Below are 21,904 nucleotides of genomic sequence, written 5' to 3' on the forward strand. Positions count from 1 at the left end.
AGGTCTGATGCCCTATATATATATATATATATATATATATATATATGTATATATGTAATGTGTGTGTGTGTAAAAGTTTGTATGTATATACCTCGGCTCTACATACGAAGGTGACAGTATAAAAGCATTTTTACTAGATTATATTCCGATGTACATCGGTGGGGTTTTTCCTATTTTCATACCCCAATTACCGTTTATATTTATACAATTACAAACACACACACACCCAGAAAGAGCACTCCTTTTAGAAAAAGCGCGCCTCTACTTGTCTATATATATTTACATCCGTAACATATGGGCAAGTATGTATATCTTTATTATATACTTGTGTGTGTATGCGCAATATTTTGCAGCAATTCAAATTATATATTTTAAGATTAGAGTAAGTCTAAATTTAAATAATAATTTGTGTATATATATATATGTGTGTGTGTGAGAGAGAGAGAGAGAGAGAGAGAGAGAGAGAGAGAGAGAACTAAAGAACAGATTTTCAAAAAGAAGTAGACGGATGTGCGTGTAAATATATATTATATATTACTATAAATAAGTTTTTGGCAACGCGAGCCTAAACACTCCACATCACTATTATTTTTATTATCATTATTATTATTATTAGCAGTAGTAGTAACAAAAACAGCCGTTCTCTTAAATATTATTACTGTTATTATACGAGTTGGCTCAGATTAAATTCAAACAAATTAGTCTTGGCAAACACATACTACGAATATAGATTGATGGATGTGAAGAGGCATTCCTTAATTCTTTACAGTAGAGAGAGAGAGAACACCACAACCTGCAATGGTACAATGAAGAATAGGAAATAGTCTTAGAATTGCTCAAAGAAATGCAATCGAAAAAATGGTCATTGGAATTGTAAACAAATCAGGACGAGAGAAAGATATGTGGGTGGGTGCCGTTGCTCTTTGAGCGATTCGAGACAGGACAGTGTAGAGTTGGAACTGTCGCTCACGGTTCTTGAGAGGAATGGTAAACGAGACAGGTCCCAAAGAAAAAAAAAACATGGAATGAATGTATAAATATTATTACTACATTAAAAAACCACTACTTGCTGAAGATCATACCACCGCCTATACAGTGCCTTATACGTGCGAAACCAGTGGTCACTCTCTGACCGGCCTGAACAAACCAACCTTTTAAATATTACTAATCTATGCTACTCATTCGGACATATGAACTACTGACCGATATATATATATATAAAGTGATCCTTAGGGGTCGTGTAAAAACCTTTTCTCTTGTCACCTTTAACTCGTTTTAAGCCAATGTTATTCAAAATAGAACCGAGATATACTAATTGTGTGTGAGTGTGTATGGAGAGAGGGAGAGATATGTATGTATGTATATATATATATATATATATATAGAGAGAGAGAGAGAGAGAGAGAGATGTATATATATATAGAGAAAGAGTGATAGTCTATGTGTGAATATTTCAGTAGGACCTTTAAAGTTGCACGTGCGTTGCTTGTGTTTAGGTTGTTTTCTTTTAAATTCCAGTTGATTGTAATCTATGTTAAATACTATCTGCAAAGTGTGTGTGTGTGTAGAGAGAGAGAGAGAGAGAACTATCTACACAAATGTAAATAAATATATTCGTTTGAACATTATACACTCCGTTGCTTCTCCGATTTTCTCGTTTTGTGCGTTCGTCTACTCAATATCATATATATTTATATATCTATATATATACATATATATATTTATACACTTACACACACACACTGGGAATGTCCCACAACGATGATCGGTCTCTTCAAGTTGGTTTTTTCTCTTAACCTTTCACTTCTCTTTTGTTTATATTATACGTTCGTATGCACTCATTTGTTTTTTCTTTTCAACAAACTGAATATTAAATATTTGGAAAAGTTTTATCGTGTCAGGATGCCTTTCTGTTTTCCTTCAATGCAGATGTAACCATTGACTTTAATAAAGTCCTTGTTCTTAAAAAAAATTGCTATATTACTTTCTCTTTTTCAAGTTTATAAATATTGTTTTGATGTGTTTATCTTTCGTTTTGCTGTTTTCTTTTTAAACAACTGCAATTAATTCACCTTCGATATTGTAGTTAATGTGTCAGTATATTAATTATCATTAACAACATTAATTATAACTGTTGTTATTAATCATAACCTTCATTTCATAAAATTATTAGACGCAGTCAAAACATTCTTTTTTTTTTTTCTTTTACATTACACTGCAGTAACATAAATGTAAATTTTGCTGCCAAAGATGTTGGTGAATTGGCTAACATAGAAAATATTGATAGATTTTTTTCAGCTCTCGAAAAATAAAATAAAAAATATCTTGGAAGTGATGACACGAAATCGTTTCGTTTTTTGTTTGTTTTTGTTGCTTTTTGCTGCTTCACTGCTTCTTTGTTTCTGTTTTTGGTAAAAATTTCCTTTTCTTTTCATTTAATGAACCAGCACTAAACGGAAAACTTTGCTTGTTAAGAGGAATGTTTCGTTTTGTTACGGGTCCTTAAAGGGTTTAAAAAAAAAAAAATGTTGTCAATATTATACACATGAAGCAGTATATATTATATATAATATATATGTATATGAGTATTATATATATATATATATATATATATATATATATATATATATATATATATGGTATTCGCTTATGTTATTAATGTCATACAGCTGGTAAAAGATATGTCATGTAGGATATAAGCTTTATGTAAGCTTCATGACTTTGACAAAAATCACGACAAATGAAATAATAAATAAAATGAACTTCATCCGGGGGTAAGTAATCTTACCCCCAAAAAAGAGATAAAAATAAAACCCAGTCCGGTAGCAACAGCTTCATAAATATTTCAAGAGTTCGAAAATAGGTCCTGAGCCTGTTTAATCGTTAATTAATTCGTCGTGTGTTGGGGGTTATTTAATGCAAACAAAACTGTTGTGGAAATGCGGCTGATATGAGTTGAGGAGCGAGCACCTTTAATCATGTCAGCATCTTCGTTAAAATTCTCCCTCTGCCCGCAAGCAACCTTCAAGAGGATTTGTTTATATTTACACACGCCACAAACAAACCCTTGAAAGTGCTTGCTTCCTCAATCACGTGTAGCCATAAAGTAAGGTCAAGCCTAAAACCATCGATGGTAAAGAGAAGACAAATCTGTCCATATCACATCGTAAAGGCCATCTTCTTTATCACTGTCCTTCCTTTCATCACCATCATTATTATTATTATTATTATTAGAGATTAAAAATGTCTTTCTTCCTTCGTTTGTTTTGATTGATCATCTGCTTCTTTTTTCTCTTTCTTCTTTTCTTCTCTGTGTGTCATTCAATCTCTAATAAATCCTTCCATCCTCAAATCTTCTCTTTCGGTCAAGTAGTCCAACATTCCGCCGCGGTATCTTTCCTCCAGAGCTGGGCTGGGAGGAAACAGAGAAACGGGAGGGGGAAAATTCCTCTTCTTCTCTGTTCGGGTCACTTTGCTTTTTCCCTTCTTTCGTTACGCTTTCTCTTTCTCTCTCATTTCAGATTTGTTCAGAGTTCTCTTATCCTGATTAGAACTCTTCCGGTGTAGAAAACGCATTATCGCCCTTGTACATTTGTTCCATCAAGATCACTCTTTTGTACAAAGTCGTTTAACCCTTTGCCTGTCAAAGCATTTTGATGAGTTTGTCCTAAATGTCCATTCTTGTTTTCAGACTTTAAGTTAGCCCTTGTTTTACACGATCTGAATAATACAAAGCTTTGCTTTCGTAGATCCCAAGTTACTGTGGTGGTTGAAAAATATTGAGATGAAGCATGGACGCCAGAGAAATATGTCCTCTGTATAACATGTAATGGGTTAAATTATATATATATATGTGTGTGTGTGTGTCTATCTTAACCAAGAACAGAATGCTAACCATTTTCTTAAGAACCCTTCGTTAAAGAGAAGATGAAATGTTAATTGAGTTTTGAAATAGCTATCACTACCCCATTGGAAAGAATTGGAAGGCAAAAAGGTAAAAAAAAAAAATTTAATTTTGGTAGACAAAGACAGACATAGACACACACGTACACACAAACACACACATAAATATTCACCATCATCATCATCTAGCATCTGTTGTCCATGCTGGCATGGGCTGGACAGTTTGACCAGGGCTGGTAAGCTGGAGAGCTGCACCAGGTTCCAGTCTGATTTGGCCTGGTGTCTATGGCTGGAAGGCCCTTCCTATCACCATCCACTCTACAGAGTTTGCTGGGTGCTTTTGCATGGTACTGCACAAGCTTTTTTATGTGGTGCCACACGAGCACTTCCACGTGACGCTGCCACGAGTGCTGTTCACAACCAGTGGGACCAGTCTTATCACCTCTGCTGTGGAGTATGGCTCTTCTTGAGTACAGCAAAGCACCGGGTCTCTCGGACCTTCGTCACCTTGCCCAAAAGGTTCAGTGTCTTGGGGTCATCCTTCACTCCTTTGTCCCATGTCCTCCTGGGACTCCCACTTCCACATGTTCCAGTCAGAGAGCGTAAGTACCAAAACCTTTCAATGCTGTGCCACAGCATGGCCACAACTCAATGACTGAAACAAGTAAGAAAAAAATCCCCTAAAGATGCATTTAAAAATGCAATCTTGGATATATAAAGTCTGAATAAAAGATAATAGTCATAACTAGAATGCCTATGGTTAAAGGTTTGCTAAACGATGTCCTGACTTGGAGCTAAATAAAATGGCCCTACTTCTTTCTGATTGCCGCCAAGTGCTGGATTAACCATTAAGCGAAATAAGCAGAACTTTGCTTCCCAACCACATGGTTCTGGGTTCAGTCCCACTGAGTGGCACTTTGGGCAGGTGTCTTCTGCTGTAGCCTTGGGCTGACCAAAGCCTTGTGAGTGGATTTGGTAGACAGAAGACTGGAAGGAGCCCATTATATATATATATATATATATATATATATATATATATATATATATATATATATATATATAATATAATATTATATTATATATATATATATATATATATATATATATATATATATATATATATATATATAATATAATATATTATATATATATATATATATATATATATATATATATATATATATATATAATATAATATTATATTATATAGATATATATACGTATACATTTGTGTGTGTGTGTATGTCTGTGTTTGTCCCCCCTCCATCGCTTGACTACTGATGTTGGTGTATTTACATCCCTGTAACTAAGTGGCTTGAAAGAGAATGAGGTGACTAAGAAATAAACAATTATCTTTTGAACTTCATTGGCTTACAGCTGTTTCAGCTCTATGCTTGTCTAGCACTTAGTTCTGGAGCATATGTGTATTGAGTAGTAGTACACCACGTTATTAGTCTCGCAATGCCTAAGCAATACACACACACAATATACACAATAAGCTTCCACACAATTTCTGTCTCCCTGATTCATTCCAAAGACATTCGTTGGCTTGGGGTTATAGATGAAACTTGCCCAAGGTACCACACAGTGGGACTGATCTCCAAACCACGTGTTCGCAAAGCAGGCTTTTTAACCACACACCCAAGCCTGTCTTAGTATTTTCTTTTATTTTTGTTTTTGCCTTCTTTCGTTTTATGATCACAAAGTGAAAGTGGAAGAATTATTTTCAATAAAAACTGATTAGTTTGAACAAAAATGAAAAAAATGAAAAAAAAATTTTTTTTTCAGAATCTACCCCAATTCTATCCCGATTGAAACAAACAAAATATTGAAAAAGTTAAAATCAAAAAATATTTATTTATTCATCTATTTGGTAAAATTTAAATTGAAAACGAATCCAAAGAAAGTTTTGAGAGGGAAAAATAAAAGAAATTGGCGTGGGTTGCCTTTTTGACATGTCTGTTAGGACATTGTCAAATAACGTCAATATTTCGTTTTTGACATTTTGATCACAAACCGAAAGAATATCCATTTTTTTTTTGTCCTTTTCTCGAAAAGCAATCGATTTGAGATAAACTTAGCTGCTATTTTTAGCAGAGCGAGCGACCACATAGAAACGAAATTGAGAAAAGTTGTTCTTTTAGTGACAGATCGGTCCTGAAGAGGAAAATTATTATGACCAAAATAGCGATCAAAACCCAAAAAACTTTAGGGTTACATTATTTATCCAATGTGTCCTGCTTTCAGACAGGAGGAAGTGATTCAAGAAGAGATTTAGCTATTGTGTCTTGCAGGTCAAGTGACAAAAAAAAAAAAAAAAGAAAAGAAAAAGAACTCCTTGGTTTGTTTCTGATGGCGAACTTGAGATAATTAAATAAGGGAGTTTAGATATTCACACACACATACGTGTATATATATATGTATATATATATATATATATGTGTGTAGACATATATATATATATGTGTGTGTGTGTGTGAAAAGTCGTAGAGGAGTAAAAGAGGGAGAAATGCACGCACTGTTTGAACTAATTACATAATAATCTCTCGTTTTCTCTCTCATTGTCTTTCTCTATGTCTCTCATTCCATCTCTCTCTTCCATTCTCCCTCCCTCCCTCTCTCTCTCTCTTTTTCCTTCCTTCCTCCCTCTGTCTCATTCCTCTTTAAATTCTACTGTAGCGTAGATGATGATGATGACGGTGGTGGTGGTGACGTCGGAGTAATTGATGTCGAAGTCAGTATTGGATGGTGCCCCGCGCCGCGCGTTATTCGTTTCCTCGCTTTAAAATTCGCTGCTGCTGCTGCTTTGTTCGGCTGATGGCCAACTAAAAAAAAAAAAAAAAATATCACCAAAAAAATACATAAAAAAAACAAAGATCTTGCCCTGACTTATAAAAAGGGGGAGCGGTTCGTATCAACAAATATTTTCCAAGATGGCTTCTAACAAAGCGGTAAGTTACTTCTGTTTCCCACCTTGCATGTGCCACATGCCTGATGGTTATTAGAAAAAACCTTCCATAAGCCTCAGTGCCCGTTCTGAAGACAGACATTACAACGTCTCCATTCTCTGTGGATGCCTGAGTTTCTATGTCTCTTTCTCTCCCTGTGTCTGTCTTCATGGCAAATCTCAGATTATACATATAGACACATATATATACATATATATGTATGAAGTGCACATACGCATATATATAATGCGTATATGTTATATACATATGTATTTTCTACACCCACACATGTATACATACGATCATAATTAAATATATGTGCATGTGTTTTCATATAAATGTATATATATATGTATATGTTTTAATAATTGTGTATGTTTTCATATAATTTAGTGTGTGTATATATGTGTTTTTCATATAATTGTGTATATATATATTTATATATACACACTCGTCTTCATATATATTTGTATACATATATATATATATATACGTCTTTCATCCTCAGAGCTGGGTTTTCGTTGTTTTTTTTTTAATTGTCTAATTATTTTATTTACATTTGATTCAATTTTTTTTTTTCAATTAAGATATTTAGCATCGTTAATTTTTTTTTTTCCGATTACCTTAATACAACATCAGTTTAGACTGATACCTTAACCATTTCGCTGTTCTGTGTTCGAATTTCGCTCTGGGTCGTCTTAACTTCTTACCTTTAATAAACTGCCGCCACAAATTGCTGAGCGTGTGTATATGTGTGTGTATATATACGGAAAGTAATTTTTAATCTATTAAATATAGCCCTTAGCATTTCTTGTACCGTTTGAAAGGGGGTAGACTGGTTTGTAGCCAGGCATTAAATTGCTAATTATTGTCAATAAGGTTTTATAAATGCCTATATCTACACTTAACCCTAGGTTAACTTTGCCAATTAACAGGCCTGACCTACGGTGATATATAAATATAATCCAAGCCCAACCGTGACTGCCTACACAGGATTAGGGGTACACAGGATAACGATATACTATATACACAACTATTCCTTACCTAAAGACATTAGGGTGTCATTCTAATGATTTAGCTACTATTTCTAGCAGATCTGACGACCACAGATTTTGCCATCGTTTTATCAGTATTGTTTATTGTGCTAATGATCCTGGTACATAAATATTGTACAATGTTGTTTTATTTTCTAAATACATGCTGTTTACGAAGTCTTGTTTACCTGTTTTACGTTAATTTCTCAACATTTGTTTAATATCCGTCGTAATTATACCGTCCCAAATTGGATAGGACCCACGAGTACTTGTTTGTAAGCATGTATGTATGGTGCGTGTATGTATATGTAAATATATATATATATATACACACACACATTGTTGTTGCCTACTGTATATTTTTACTAATGTCATTTTCTCTTTGGTTGAGAAAGAAATATATATATTTTAAAATCCTTCTAGACGTTATGGTGTGTGAATATGATGCTTCAGAAAAAATCCAACGTGTTTTGAATCTGTAAAATGAAAGAAGGGAGTAATCTGTGTGTGTGTGTATATATAAATTAGCTTATTGTATAGTGTGTGTATTTTGGATTAATTTTGTGAAGTGCGTGTATATAACAGAAAATTCGCTTTTTGTGTGTGTGTATATATATATGTATATATTTGTATAATATGAAATAATGAGCTTATTGTATAGGTTGTGTGTGTGTGTGTGTGTGTATTATAATGAGCTTATTGTTATTGTATGTGTATTACATTTGTCGTCTCTGCTGACATGTTTCTACAAATTCCATCCACTTAGTCTGTTTATATTTGTCCATTCTTAGCCAATGATTAAACATAATAGCCAAAAGTATGTGTGGATATATATATATATATATATATAGAAATATATATATGTGTGGATATATAGTGTGGCTACATATATTGTATGTATGTCTGTCGTTGATTAGAGTCAGAATATTTTGCTGGTGAACGAAATGTCAATGAATTTTCCCATCTTGTATCTGATGATGATGATGATGCAACAATTGTGATGGAGATGGAATGCTGATTCTAGTAGTGGTGATGATGTTCGTTTGTCCTCTCCCCCTCATTTATATCGATGGTAATTGCTTCCAATTAAATCACTCTTGACACACATTAAGAAAGTACCCGTAAAGTACTGAAGTAGACCTTATCAAAACCACTCCATTTCCGCCTAATTTTGGTGCCTTGTGTTTATGATAGAAACGATTCTTCTTTAGTAATATTATTGTTGTGTAGGCATTTCTTTCGGCTCCTTACGTTCTGAGTTCAAATGCCGCCGAGGTCGACCTGGCCTTTCATCCTTTCGGGGTCGAAAAATTAAGTACCATTTAAGCACTGAGATCTTCGATGTCATCCACTACACCCCCCCCCTCCACAAAATTTCGGGTTTGTGCTGATAGTAGAAAGGATTATTACTATTATTAGGGAGGGGGCGAGGTGGCAGAATATTCAGCGCGTCGGACAAAATGCTTATTGTCTTTTCTCCTGGTTTATTTACGTTGAGTTCGAATACCACAGATGTTAGAGTTTTGCCTTTCGTGGTTGATAAAATAAAGTTTCAGTCAAGTACTAAGGTCGATATAATTGATGGTGGAGATAAAGAGTATGCACACCACCCGTTCCAGACGTAACTCTAACCCCGAAAATGGGTGGTGTGCGTATTCTTTACCTTCGCCATAATTGACTGGCCGCTTCCTCTAAAATGGTAGGCCATGTGTTGAAGTTTGAAACTGTTACTATTATTATTGTTACCTTTCCCCTCGTCTTTGTCCAGCCTCACAGGTATCGTAAACCCCATATTCTTTAACGTTTATTGTATCCCTGTGAGATTTTGAGACAAATTAAGACAGTTAACTATTACAGAATCGTTAGCACGCCGGATAAAATGCTTCGTGGCATTTCTTCCGGTTTTACGATTTTAGTTGAAATTCCGTCGAGGTCGGCTTTGCATTTCATCGCTTTCGGGGTGATGAAATAAATACCAGTCGAACACTGAGGGGTCGATGTAAATCGCTAACTCCCTTTCACTTAAAAACTGCCAGCCTTGTGTTTACAGGAGAAAGGATTATCTAATCACCACTGAGGTCATCATAATCTTTCATTCCTCCTGGAGTTAGTGAAACGGACCGAACACTTCCTTTCAAAATTGCTCTCCTTCTTAGATTAGAAACCGTTATTATCATGGAGTTCGACTTTGTCTTTCTTCCCTCTGGGATCAGTAGAGTACATGGGTAAATGGTACCCAATAAACCACTTCTCAAAATTGCCGGCCCTCATCGTAATTATCATCATCATCTAGGTCAACTTTGATTTCATCTCTCCAGAGTTGATGAAATAAAATACCAAGTGGTGGGGGTGGTAGATGATATCCATTAACCCTAGAACCCTTCTTCTCTCCTCTAAACTTTTGGCCTTCTCCCTAAATCAGAAACAATTATTAATAATGGTATTGTGCTGAATTACAAGGTTTATTTTTTTTGACTTCCTTTTCAACCTCATAACATTGAAAACGTGGATTTATTTATCCTATCGTTGGATGGTGTTACGTAGAGAACGGTAACCAGAAGTGTTCTGGCCACAGGCATTCCCGTCTTTCTGGCCCCACTACCATGACCCTCTGTGTGTGTGTGTGTGTGTAGATGTATATTATAGACTTCACTGTCCACGGCACTCTCTCCACCTCTTGAGATTGTAGGGGTTGATTTGAAGGACATTTAGCTTATTGTTTCTTGTGCAGTGAATATATATATATATATATATATATATATATATATATATATATATATATACTATCTGTGAGATTCTGTGATGCTATCTGAGATTCTCAGCTTTTTTAGCTGCTATTTTCTGAACTTCGGTATATGGTGAAGCAAATATTTTGCTGATCCCTTAATTATATGTATAAATATATGAACTTTTGAATAAGTTATCCACCAATAATGGTGCTTTCATACCGATGGGCTTGGTAAAAATTATTAATTGATTTATTAATTAATAAATTGATAATCCTTTACCCTTTTAATTTGTAATAATATATATATATATATATATATATATATAAAACCATATTTCTTTGGGAAGTGCGGCTAAGTTTTTGGAGTGGATATCCTTCCAAGTCGCATTACCTTTATTGTAAAGGAAAGGAAATTTTTGTTCATTCATGTAACGGAATTTTCGATTCTGGGAAAAAAAAAAATTTTAATCTTTTTTTTAATAAATATCTATTTTGCCCACGTCTTACTTTCGTACCCTTTTCCTTTCCCATGTGGTCTGGAATTTCGAAGGACAGTTATTATTCTACAACTCCACCCTTCGTATTGTTTCGTGATTATTGGCCTATATTCCGTGTCCTTACTGCCAGCACCACCACCACCACTACTATTGTGAATGGCTGAGGCAGACGGAACTAAATTCTTTGCGGTATTTAGTTGACGCATGTTTTTTTTTTTTTTGTGTTTCGTTAAAGTTCAAATCCCGCGCCGAGGTTGAATTAACCTTTTGCCCCCACCCGGTCGATTGACTTTGGAAAACTTGGGCCTTCCTTCATCGCTATAAAGTGTAATAATAATGATTTCTTTATTAACCACTAAGTTCACAAGCAGATCGAGGATGGTACAGGACGATACAATATACTGTGAGATTATTTAAAAGTGTGTTTAAAAAAAAAAGAAGTAAAATAACGGAAACAAAGAAAGACAACAACTGAAGAAAATACCCTTTTTTCTTTTTATTTGCCACCCGACGGACAATACAAAGGCATATAAAGTGGGGTGGAATGATAGAAAAAAACGTATACAGAACTAGCGAAAAGTAATGGTTTATTTTGACCTCAGATCTTTTCAGTATGAGGGAGTCTGTCTTAAAAGCTGTCCCTGACGGGTGAAATAAAATGCTTAGTGTGTAAATGTGAGGGTGGACGGTGTAAAATTAGTCTTTTATTAGCCTCTGTAGACATAAACTGCATGGCCTTTACCAACCAATAAATATGAGAAACCATTCATGAGGATATATCGCATCACCGAAGACTCTGGATTGGCTCATATTCAATGTTTCCAGCAATGAACAAACAATGCATGTCGCTAGCACTAGTCTAATCACAGAGAACCTAACAAAAACCAAAAGTTAGTTCAATAATTAACTGGAAAACAGCGATGACGACATTGCGAATGAAAAAAAAGGAAGTGTTGTTGTTTTTTTTAACCCCAGGTCATTTCGGATCGAGTTGACTTAAGATCGAAGGTAGTCCAGCCTTGACCGTTCCCGTCTTTGAGCTGTTACCTAGGATTTCATCATCTTATCTTTCCGTTATTTAAAATCTAGTTTGTGTGAGATTTGGCTGCTATATCTAGCAGATCCAGCAACCACCATAGAAGCTTCCTCGTTAGTGTCACCTACTACTTGTCTTTTAATACGTATTTATTATAAGTGGAATTGAATTTCTAAGAGACGCAGCAGCGTGCGCGGCTCTACGTCTGTTTGTGTATATGTAGGTGTATCTATGAGCGTGTATTATGTGCCAGAAAGAATACGTATGTATCTGAAAGAGAGAGAGGGGGTTGTTTGTTTCGTAAGCAAGTGATTGATGTATATATACACACGTTCCCGCCATTACTGACATTAAAACCACCGCCACCGTTAGATTTTGTTAACTGAACGTCGCATGTATACACTGTCTGTATTTTATTCACACATTCATTTATTCGAATATAGAGTGATACATTCACTTGATACATACCTATTGGTGCCTGTTACTATAATACGTATGTGTATGTGTGTGTATATATATATATATATATAAACATATATGCGCATATTTTTTCTGGGGTATATGTTTGTATGGAAGATGAAATTGAAGTTGTAATTGATATTCTATATTTTCAAGGGCATCAAAAAAACTGTGTCGTTTATGTATGTATGTGTGAGTGTATACTTTTGGGGAATTGTGATTTTCGAAGCATTCATATAGCTATAACTTAATAACCTGTAAATATCTAGTTCGAATTTCGCTATTCAAAATCGTTTTTAAACCCAATATTTATTTATTTATTACTTTGTCTGCTTCGAGAATTACGATATCAAAAAAAAAAAAAAAAAAAATATTTCGCGTTCTCTCGAAAGTCTATACAATTGTTATGGTGTTGTATATAAATTAGTTTTATACTTTCTATCAAGGTTACGTGTGTATAATTTATAAATTATACACACGTATAGTGGCCTTAATAGAAAGTATAACACTAATTAACCAAGGATACGCAAGTACTGAAAAGGTAAACAATGAACTGTGTATGCGCGCGCACGCACGCACTTATACATGCACGCGTGCCTACACGTGTCTTTCTATTTACAAACGGAAAAAAAAGCGATTCTTAATAAGCGTAGCTTGCAGTTTATTCATTTATTTAAATTTGAAGCTTCCTTCTGTTTTTAATCCCCCAATTTCTATTGTTTTTTTTTTCTTTCCAAGTCATTCATGCTCTACCCTAGCAGATTTATTATCAAAGCTGTTCTGCCACTCATGACTACCCTGTCTTGGTCTAGGGGTATCCTTTTATTCTTTCCTAAGGCAGTAGAGTATAGCCTACTGTTTCTAGCAGGTCAAATAAACTACGTTGCGGTCTTGGATCGTCTCGTTTTCAATCACAACATTCTGTAGATGTAAAAGTTTCGATTACTGATGTGAAAAATAAAGAGTTTCTACGTGGTCGTTCGATTAACTAAAAATAGCAGCTAAATCGCATTGAAGTCATTCATACTTTTTTTTTTTAGGCAAAGTATTTGTGTCATATTGGTTCATTAGTTTATCATTTAACAAAGGTTAGAACACCGGACAAAATGCCTACGGCATTTCATCCGTCTTTTTACGTTCTGAGTTCAAATTCCGCTGTGATCGACTTTGCTTTTCATCCCTTCAGATAAATGTACAAGTGAAGCATTGGAATCAGTGTAATAGACTGGTTTCCTCTTGCAAATTTTGTAGAAAATTATTGACAAAAACAGAAGACGGGGTTGTCACAATTGGGATGTCGTGTCTTCTCAAATAGGGTTGACTTGTGCTAATCAACTAAACAAATAAATAGATAAATAAAAAAAAAATATTGTAAAATAAAATAGCTTAGCATTGCAGGACAATTTGATGAGAATAGCCTCCCCTTCGTAGCGGGAACTACGAACTAATTACTGTAACACCAATGCACCTTGTGTTTGAGATTCTCCGAATTAAAACAGAGAATATGTGTGTGTGTGTATACATATATACACACACGCAATGGTTAGGGTGTTGCACTTACGATTGCTAGATCGTGGTTTCAATTCCTAGACCGGGTGGTACGTTGTGTTCTTGAGCAAAACAGTTCGTCTCGCGTTACTTTGCGAACACTTCGACGACACCTGACGTGTTGCACACCATACACCTGTTCGAGCAACGTCGATTTGATGTAGGCGAGTGAGTTTAATGTGCGGCGTATACATTTGATCCCTATAAACAATTCATTTGTGCTGGTCGTTCGGCAAAAAAAGCTGAACACTCATACGTCATATTGGACGGGAGAATCCATCATATATGTATGATGATTGTGCTAGGACACCGGACATGTTAAAAAATACTGTCTGGTATGCTCTCATCACATGAAACTATTAGTAGCGCATAAAAACATATATTGTGTTTATCAAATATTTCTCTCTCACCAGATGTAGTACTTTTTTTGTTAATCTTACCATCACGGAAAGTACATTTATATATAGTTATTATGGTATATTCTGTAAAGAGTACATTATAAAGCTCGTACACCTTCAGATTTCACCTCGTGCTGTCCAGTCGTAATATTATACCTACATCCAGGTTTGCGCTTGGGCATCTGTCGTGTGTGAATAGATAATTGTACATGGGGAGATATATATATATATATATATATATATATATATATATATATATATATATATATATATGTATATATATATATAATATAGATAGGACACTTTTGCATAATATAGCAACTATCTAAGTCCAAAACGTTGCTTTTTCATAGCAAAACCGTTGTACTATACTTTGACAATTTTTGATACCTTGGCATCTGAAGCAGCTGGAGATACGATAGTTTGACCAAGCAACAAAAACTCATTTGAACATACGACAGTTTAACATAATAGCAACGATATATACACATACTCTATCTTGTCTCTCTTTCTCGCTTGTTTAAGCACCAGGTCACTCTAATCGAGCGCATCTATGGTGGTCATTCCGTCCGTGATCGATCGGGTTTTTTTTTTTTTGTATTCTCTATGGCAACGTTATTCAATATATCCCTCCTTGTTTAATTAAAACGGTTGAATGTGATTTGCGGTAGATCTGACTGTTATTTTTAGGTTGTCGAGCAACCGTAAGGGAACATGTTTTTGGTTTTTACTGGTGTTTAGCTATACGTCAGTCCTGGTTACGTGAAACAACGATTAAAAAACAAAAACAACAAACAAGTCGTGGTGATACCCATCTTTTTAGGCGTGCTTTTATTTGAACGTTTTAAAAAGCTGGCTGGATGAAATGCTAGAGATTTAACTACTATTTCTAGCGGCCACATAATGTACTTCTTCGGATACCCTTCTAAATTTGGCGTATGTCCCTTTTCATCGATATTAACTTTTTTTTTGTCTTTACTATGACAAATTAACTGTAGTTGTTGTTTCGCCCTCGTACGGTAAAAAAAAGAAGAAAGAAACCGTTCCAACCGTGACCACTCCGTGTTTTTTATTCATTTCTTTGAAGCAAGAGCTACGCAATTCTTTTTTTTTATTGTGGAGTGTGATTTGATGGAGATTTAGTTGCTACTTCTAGCAGACCTGTGTGTGTGTTCTGTTTTCATCAATTGTTTCTGCAGCATGTCTGTAAGTCTTCAGATTTTTCTAACAAATGAAGAATCCACTCTTTTACCAATATATCTCTCTGAATTCCTTCTTTCAGGCTGATGATGATGACGACGGAGGAGGAGGCGGAAGTGAAGAAGAAGGAAGCAGAAATGGGAATGCTGCTGCTGTTGCCCCTACCAATGGCACCGGCGAGGACAAAGATGAAGAAAATGGAGGCCGTATTACCAGGCAATCCCTCTCCAAGACCATTTCCAATGACGGTGCCAAGGACAAGAATGTGCCAGTGAAGAAAAAGAAACTAAGCACTAGTTCTTCTGAGAGTGGTTATTCTGTGGCTACCAGTCGATCTCGAAGACTGCCGTGTCGTCCTGGTATTGTCTGGAGAATTGGTGAAAGGTTGGAAGCCATGGATTTTATCCATAAATGGTAAGAATCTTCTACATTTGCAAATGTACACACACACACACACACACACACACACACACACACACACACACACACACATTCACAATCATAGAGAAGCACGTTTAAATGTGTGTGTGTGTATGTATGTATATACACATACACATGTGTATGCGTACATATTTCTATAAGTATTTGTACACACATTTTTATAGTATGTTGTCAACTTAATGTGACAGTCCCATGAAAGGGAAGAATGCTACTGTTATTTAGTCTGAGGAATGTATTTCACCCTGGATAAAGCAGTTGGAGTTTCTCATCCCACTGAGCATCACTTTGTGTTGTCTTTACTAGGATTACTCTGTGTGTGTGTGTGTGTACATGTATTTGAAGGATTGGAGCAGGTAAAAATCTAGGCTGCATACGTTTCCTAACTCACAATCCTCAGAAGTAATAATTATTCAACAAGAGGTACTCTGCTACACACACACACACACACACACACACACACACACACTATATTGTACACATGCTGTGTCTGCACGCACTCTCACTCACACAATTATAACAGATACACCATCTCTATTATACACACACACACACACACACACCATACATACATGCTCTCCATCATATGCACATACACACTCTGTGCATACACTTGGCGTCATATGCACACAAACACTTCCTCATACATATGCACACACTCCCACATGCATGGACATGCTCGCGTACACACTCCATGCAGACATGCACTCCCCTGCATGTGCGCACAGGAAAACTCCATGCACACACTCCATCATGCATGTGCACACTCTGCACGGACGTACACACATACTCCATCACACACACACACACACTCCATTATGCATGCACACACTCTATTGTACACACCCACAGTCATACACATGCACTCCATCATGCACACACACACACACACACACACACACACGCTCTTTCTCACTCAAACACATTACATATGCATCTTCTGTGTCATGCACACACACACTCCCTCTTTCTCCCCCTCGCTCTCTCTCTCCCCTTTCTCTCTCTGGCTGACTCCATTAATCTGGTGTTTAGTATCCATTAACTAAACAGATTCCAATATATTGATTATTAATAGACATTCAATAGGTGAAAACGAAGTCTTTTATCAGGTGTGCACGATGTTCTTTGATGTTGGTTCTTTTGTCTTCCGTTTTGTGTGTTTTACTTTATCCAGTGCCATTCACTGTGTTTAGCAAACTTCTACTGTAAAATCACTGCATTGTTTGGTGCAACTCTGGTGATTGTTGTCTTATTAGTATCATGTAGCCCTAGGTCAAGAAGACCTGTAAAAAGCAAATCAGTTGAACAACCACAAAGCAAACACCTGTCCTCAAACCAGACTGGAGCTATTGTCTTGGAACTATATTAGAAATAGCAGCCAAATCCTTCACAAATCATGTGTTGGCCAGTGTTAAAAATGAAAGTACACATTAGGAGGCGCTGGTGTGGCTGTGTGGTTTAAGAAGCTTGCTTCCCAACCATGTGGTCTTAGGTTCAGTTCTGCCTTTGTGACACTTTAAGGTTTATTAACCCCTTTAGCTTTTAAATTATTCTGTCAAATGTAAAGGGTAAAGACCCCTTTCAGTTATGAATCACCATGGGATTGCACCTAGAAAGTTACTCTCCAAGGTGCAAGTCCAGGAAAAGCTGTTTGTGGAAGACCAGCTGTCAGCCATGCATTCCAGCCTCCACTCTCCACGCCACCAATGTTATCGATCTCTTTTGTCGAAGTTACGGGGACGTAAACACACCACCGGTTGTCAAGTGATGGTGGGGGGGACACAGACATACAAACATGTACATATATACACACACATAGATATATACACACGGCAGGCTTCTTTCAGTTTCCGTCTACCAAATCCACTCACAAGGCTTTGTTCGACCTGAGGCTATAGCAGCAGACACTTGCCCAAGGTGCCATACCGTGGGACTGAACCGTGAGCCATGTGGTTGGAAAGCAAGCTACTTACCTGTGCCTATTGTATTGTTCATTATTTTTTTTTTCCTTCCTTAATTGATATTGTCTGTTTTTTTTTGTCACCATTCCACAGGTACCCTGCCAAAATTGTGAACATCCAAGAAGAAAAATTCTCAGTCTTGATCCACTTTGAAGGTTGGAATCACCGTTATGACGAATGGGTAGACATGAAGTGTGAACGCTTGCGACCGGCAAGCAGACGGTCGGAACGGAAAGAAAAACGAAGGCAGATGACTGTAAGCTCTTCCCTTCCTTCCTTCCTTCCTTCTCTCTCCTCTTCCCACTCCCCTCCCCTCACTTTTCATCACTATGTGATAAAAAAAGGCCTGTTACTTTTTATCATGACCCCTATTAAGGTGCTAATTGATTTATCCCAACCCTAATTTTGTGCCAAAATTATTGGCAGTGAGCTGGCAGAATTGTTAAGCATGCCAGGCAAAATGCTTAGTGGGGAGTTCAAATTCTGCCGAGGTCGACTTTGCCTTTCATCCTTTCGGGGTTGATTAATTAAGTACCAGTGAAACACTGGGGGTCGATGTAATCGACTAGCTCCCTTCCTTCCAAATTTCAGGCCTTGTGCCTATAATAGAAAGAATTATTATTATTATTATTATTATTAATATTGCAAAGGAGGCAAACTGGCAGATTCGTTAGCACGCTGGGAAAAATGCTTAATGGCATTTTTATCCATCTTTCCATTCTGAGGTCAACTTTGCCTTTCATCTTTTTGGGGTTGATAAAATACATACCAGTTGACTGCTGGTGGGGGGGGGGGGGGTCAATATAATCACCTTACAGCCTCTACCTAAAAAACCACTGGCATCATGCCAAAACTAGAAAGAATCATTTTTAAGCAGCAAGACGGCAGAATTGTTGGTACATCGGGCAAAACGCTTGACAGCATTTTTTTCTGGCTTTACATTCTGAGTTCAAATCCTACCGAGGTCTACTCAGGCACTTTGGTCACTATAATCATTTTACTCTTTCACCGATAAAATTGCTGTCCTTGTACCAAAACGTGAAACCATTATTATTTATATGCATCCGTTTCTTTTTCTTTTTTAATTACTCGTATTAATTATCAAGAATGAAACCACTTTTCTAATTTATTTATTTATTTATGTTTTAAACTTTTTCAGTCCTATAAAGTTGGTGAACATGTATTGGCCAAGTGGTCAGATTGCAAAATGTACCCAGCCAAAGTTTTGGCAGTCAAGTTACCTGGTAAGCTTGATTCAGCAGGACTTTCTTTTTCCTGTTTTTGTTTTATCATCATTATCATTTAACATCTGCCTTCCATGCTAGCATAGGTGTATATATATATATATATATATATATATATATATATATACACAAATATAATTAAGGATAAATTGTTTTAATAAATTCTATCGGTGGCCAGCGTATAAAAAAAATAGACCTATTTAGGTACATTCATATATATATATATATATATATATATATATATATATGGGAGAATGTACGAAAAAAAACAACAACAGACGAGGACAGGTGGTGTAAACAACAAAAGGATGCCAGTGTTGCCCGACCGGCTCCTGTGCTGGTGGCACGTAAAAAGCACCCACTACACTCTCGGAATGGTTAGCGTTAGGAAAGGTATCCAGCTGTAGAAACCTTGGCAGATCAGATAGGAGCGTGGTGCAGCCTCCTGGTTTGCCAGTCCTCAGTCAAACTGTCTGGTTACAAGTTATGCTGTAATGATATAGGTATATAGATAAGCATCTGTCTCAAGAGACCATAGGTCTGTGCCTGGAGAATTTTTGTCAGCTGTTGATGGTGGTGCAGCACCTGCTGTGGCTGTCCAGGCCCATAATTTAATAATTAGATGATATATTTGAAAATATATACCAAATGTATACTTCTTAAAACCTGATTTCTTTATATAATGTTTGTTTTTTTTTTTTCAGTTGGTTACGAGGTTCTTTTTTATGACGGCTTCAAAAAACTGGTCCAGCCTTCCAATGTTCAAACGTTACCCCCAGATGTCAAGGTTGGTAGTTATATCTGTTTTTCTCTCTTCAGGTGCAGGCATGGCTATGAAGAAATTATTTTACTAAATTTATCAATTTTCAAAATTAACAGAGATAAAGAGATTGTAATCCAACAGAGATATGGTGATGAAGATTAATATATATATATATATAAAGCATATCAGCAGTCCAACCCATGCCAGCATGGAAAACCTGTTAAATGATGAAGATAAATATTACCGGGAGAAATATAATTAAATAGCCCTTAGGAGCTAAGAAAATGTAGAAATTTATACAGGTGTATGCATGGCTGTATGGTAAGAAGCTTGCTTCCCAATCTCATGGTTCCTGGTTCAGTTCCACTATGTCACACATTGGGAAAGTGTCTTTTTGGGCCAACCAAATCCTTGTGAGTGGATTTTGTAGATGAAAGCTGATAGAAACCCTGTGTGTGTGTGTGTGTGTGCACGTGTATATGTATATATAAAAAATATAGAGTAGTGGTACAACAAGGCACCAATGTTTACTGGAAGTAGCAGTTAATAAATTTGATGCTATAGTAAAGTTTTACCGTGTGTGTGTGTATGTATATATATATTTATGAGTATTTGTTTGCCCACCACCACCTGACAACCGGTGTTGGTGTGTTTGCATTCCTGCAGCTCAGTGGTTCACCAGATGAGATAGTATAAGTACTTGGCTTAAAACAATAAGTCCTGGGTTCAATTTGTGCAACTAAAACTTTTCAAGGTGGTGCCCCAGCTTGGCCGTAGGCAATTGACTGAAACAAGTAAAAGAATAAAAGAATTATAAAGTTAATTGTTAAGGGCTGTTGCCCTTCAGGTAAGATTTTCGACAGGTGAGGTGTTATACCTTGTAATTTTGATGAATATTATTAAGGCATAGACAAGGTAGGCTTACAAGGTAAGAATGTGAGATTTGTTGTACAGGTAAGAATGTGAGATTTGTTGTACAGGTAAGACTATTTCTCATTTTTGCATTTGAAGTTTTTAAAGTTTTATTTATTCATAATTGATTTGATGTGGAGGAAGGGATTCTACTTGTGGCCTTCATAGGCCCTCCGGGACTGGTGAGATTGCTGATTATGTTTCACCTGAATTGTTAAGTCAACAGTTCCAGGGAAAACATGGGCAGGGAAATAATTCCAAAGGGAGCTGATGTTCTGGGAAGGAAAAAAAGTGGGAATAGTGGTAGGTGCATGGCTTGTGCTGGTGGTAATATTATGAGTGATATGAGGGGGGAAAAGAAAAAACCCTAAAAAAAAAAGTACAAGGGTCAAGCCAAAACAAAAAAAGCACAGTGGTCAATTCACTCAACTAACATTCTTCAAGGTGGTAGGGTCTCCCGTGCTGGACAGAGGTCAGACAAGTATGGTTCACCTCATCATCCCAAAGGTAAAAATGGGTTTGTTTAGGGGCCAACTCTTCCACCTATAAAAAATAAAAATAAAAAAAAGGTCAAGTTACTGAAGCATTGATGACGATTTAAAACCAACAAAACTTGGAAGAGGAAGACCTTCCTCCAAATAAAACATCTCGAGACACACATGAGGGCACTCCCTGTATTAAGTGGCCCTGATAGTCCATAGTCCAGAACATTGGAGAAAAGCCATTGACGACCTAATTCCCCCTGGGGAGCAAAGAGTTTAACATCAAGTATTTGGGTTGATGTATTGACTTATCCCCTCCCACCTCCCAATACTTTCTGTCTTTATATGTATGT

General features: G+C 36.3%; 1 protein-coding gene across 7 annotated transcripts in view; it reads left to right on the plus strand.

Annotated features, from left to right (window-relative positions):
* The first annotated feature begins 6,436 nt into the window (after window positions 1-6,436).
* LOC106868761 (PHD finger protein 20-like protein 1) overlaps window positions 6,437-21,904 on the plus strand; it is a 43,362-nt gene continuing 27,894 nt past the window's right edge. For 2 of the 7 annotated variants that reach the window (XM_089342325.1, XM_089342329.1), the window contains exons 1-5: window positions 6,590-6,854; window positions 15,834-16,165; window positions 18,244-18,406; window positions 19,310-19,394; window positions 20,099-20,181. In XM_089342325.1, the coding sequence (XP_089198451.1) occupies window positions 6,837-6,854; window positions 15,834-16,165; window positions 18,244-18,406; window positions 19,310-19,394; window positions 20,099-20,181 (681 nt within the window). In that variant the 5' untranslated portion in view covers window positions 6,590-6,836. Of the gene's footprint in view, window positions 6,855-15,833; window positions 16,166-18,243; window positions 18,407-19,309; window positions 19,395-20,098; window positions 20,182-21,904 lie in introns of all 7 variants that reach the window. The other 5 variants (XM_089342327.1, XM_089342331.1, XM_089342328.1 and 2 more) reach the window with 4 other exon arrangements.

Source organism: Octopus bimaculoides, chromosome 25 (genome assembly GCF_046866305.1).
Source record: "Octopus bimaculoides isolate indiv1 chromosome 25, ASM4686630v1, whole genome shotgun sequence".
NCBI classification, from domain to species: Eukaryota; Metazoa; Mollusca; class Cephalopoda; order Octopoda; family Octopodidae; genus Octopus; species Octopus bimaculoides.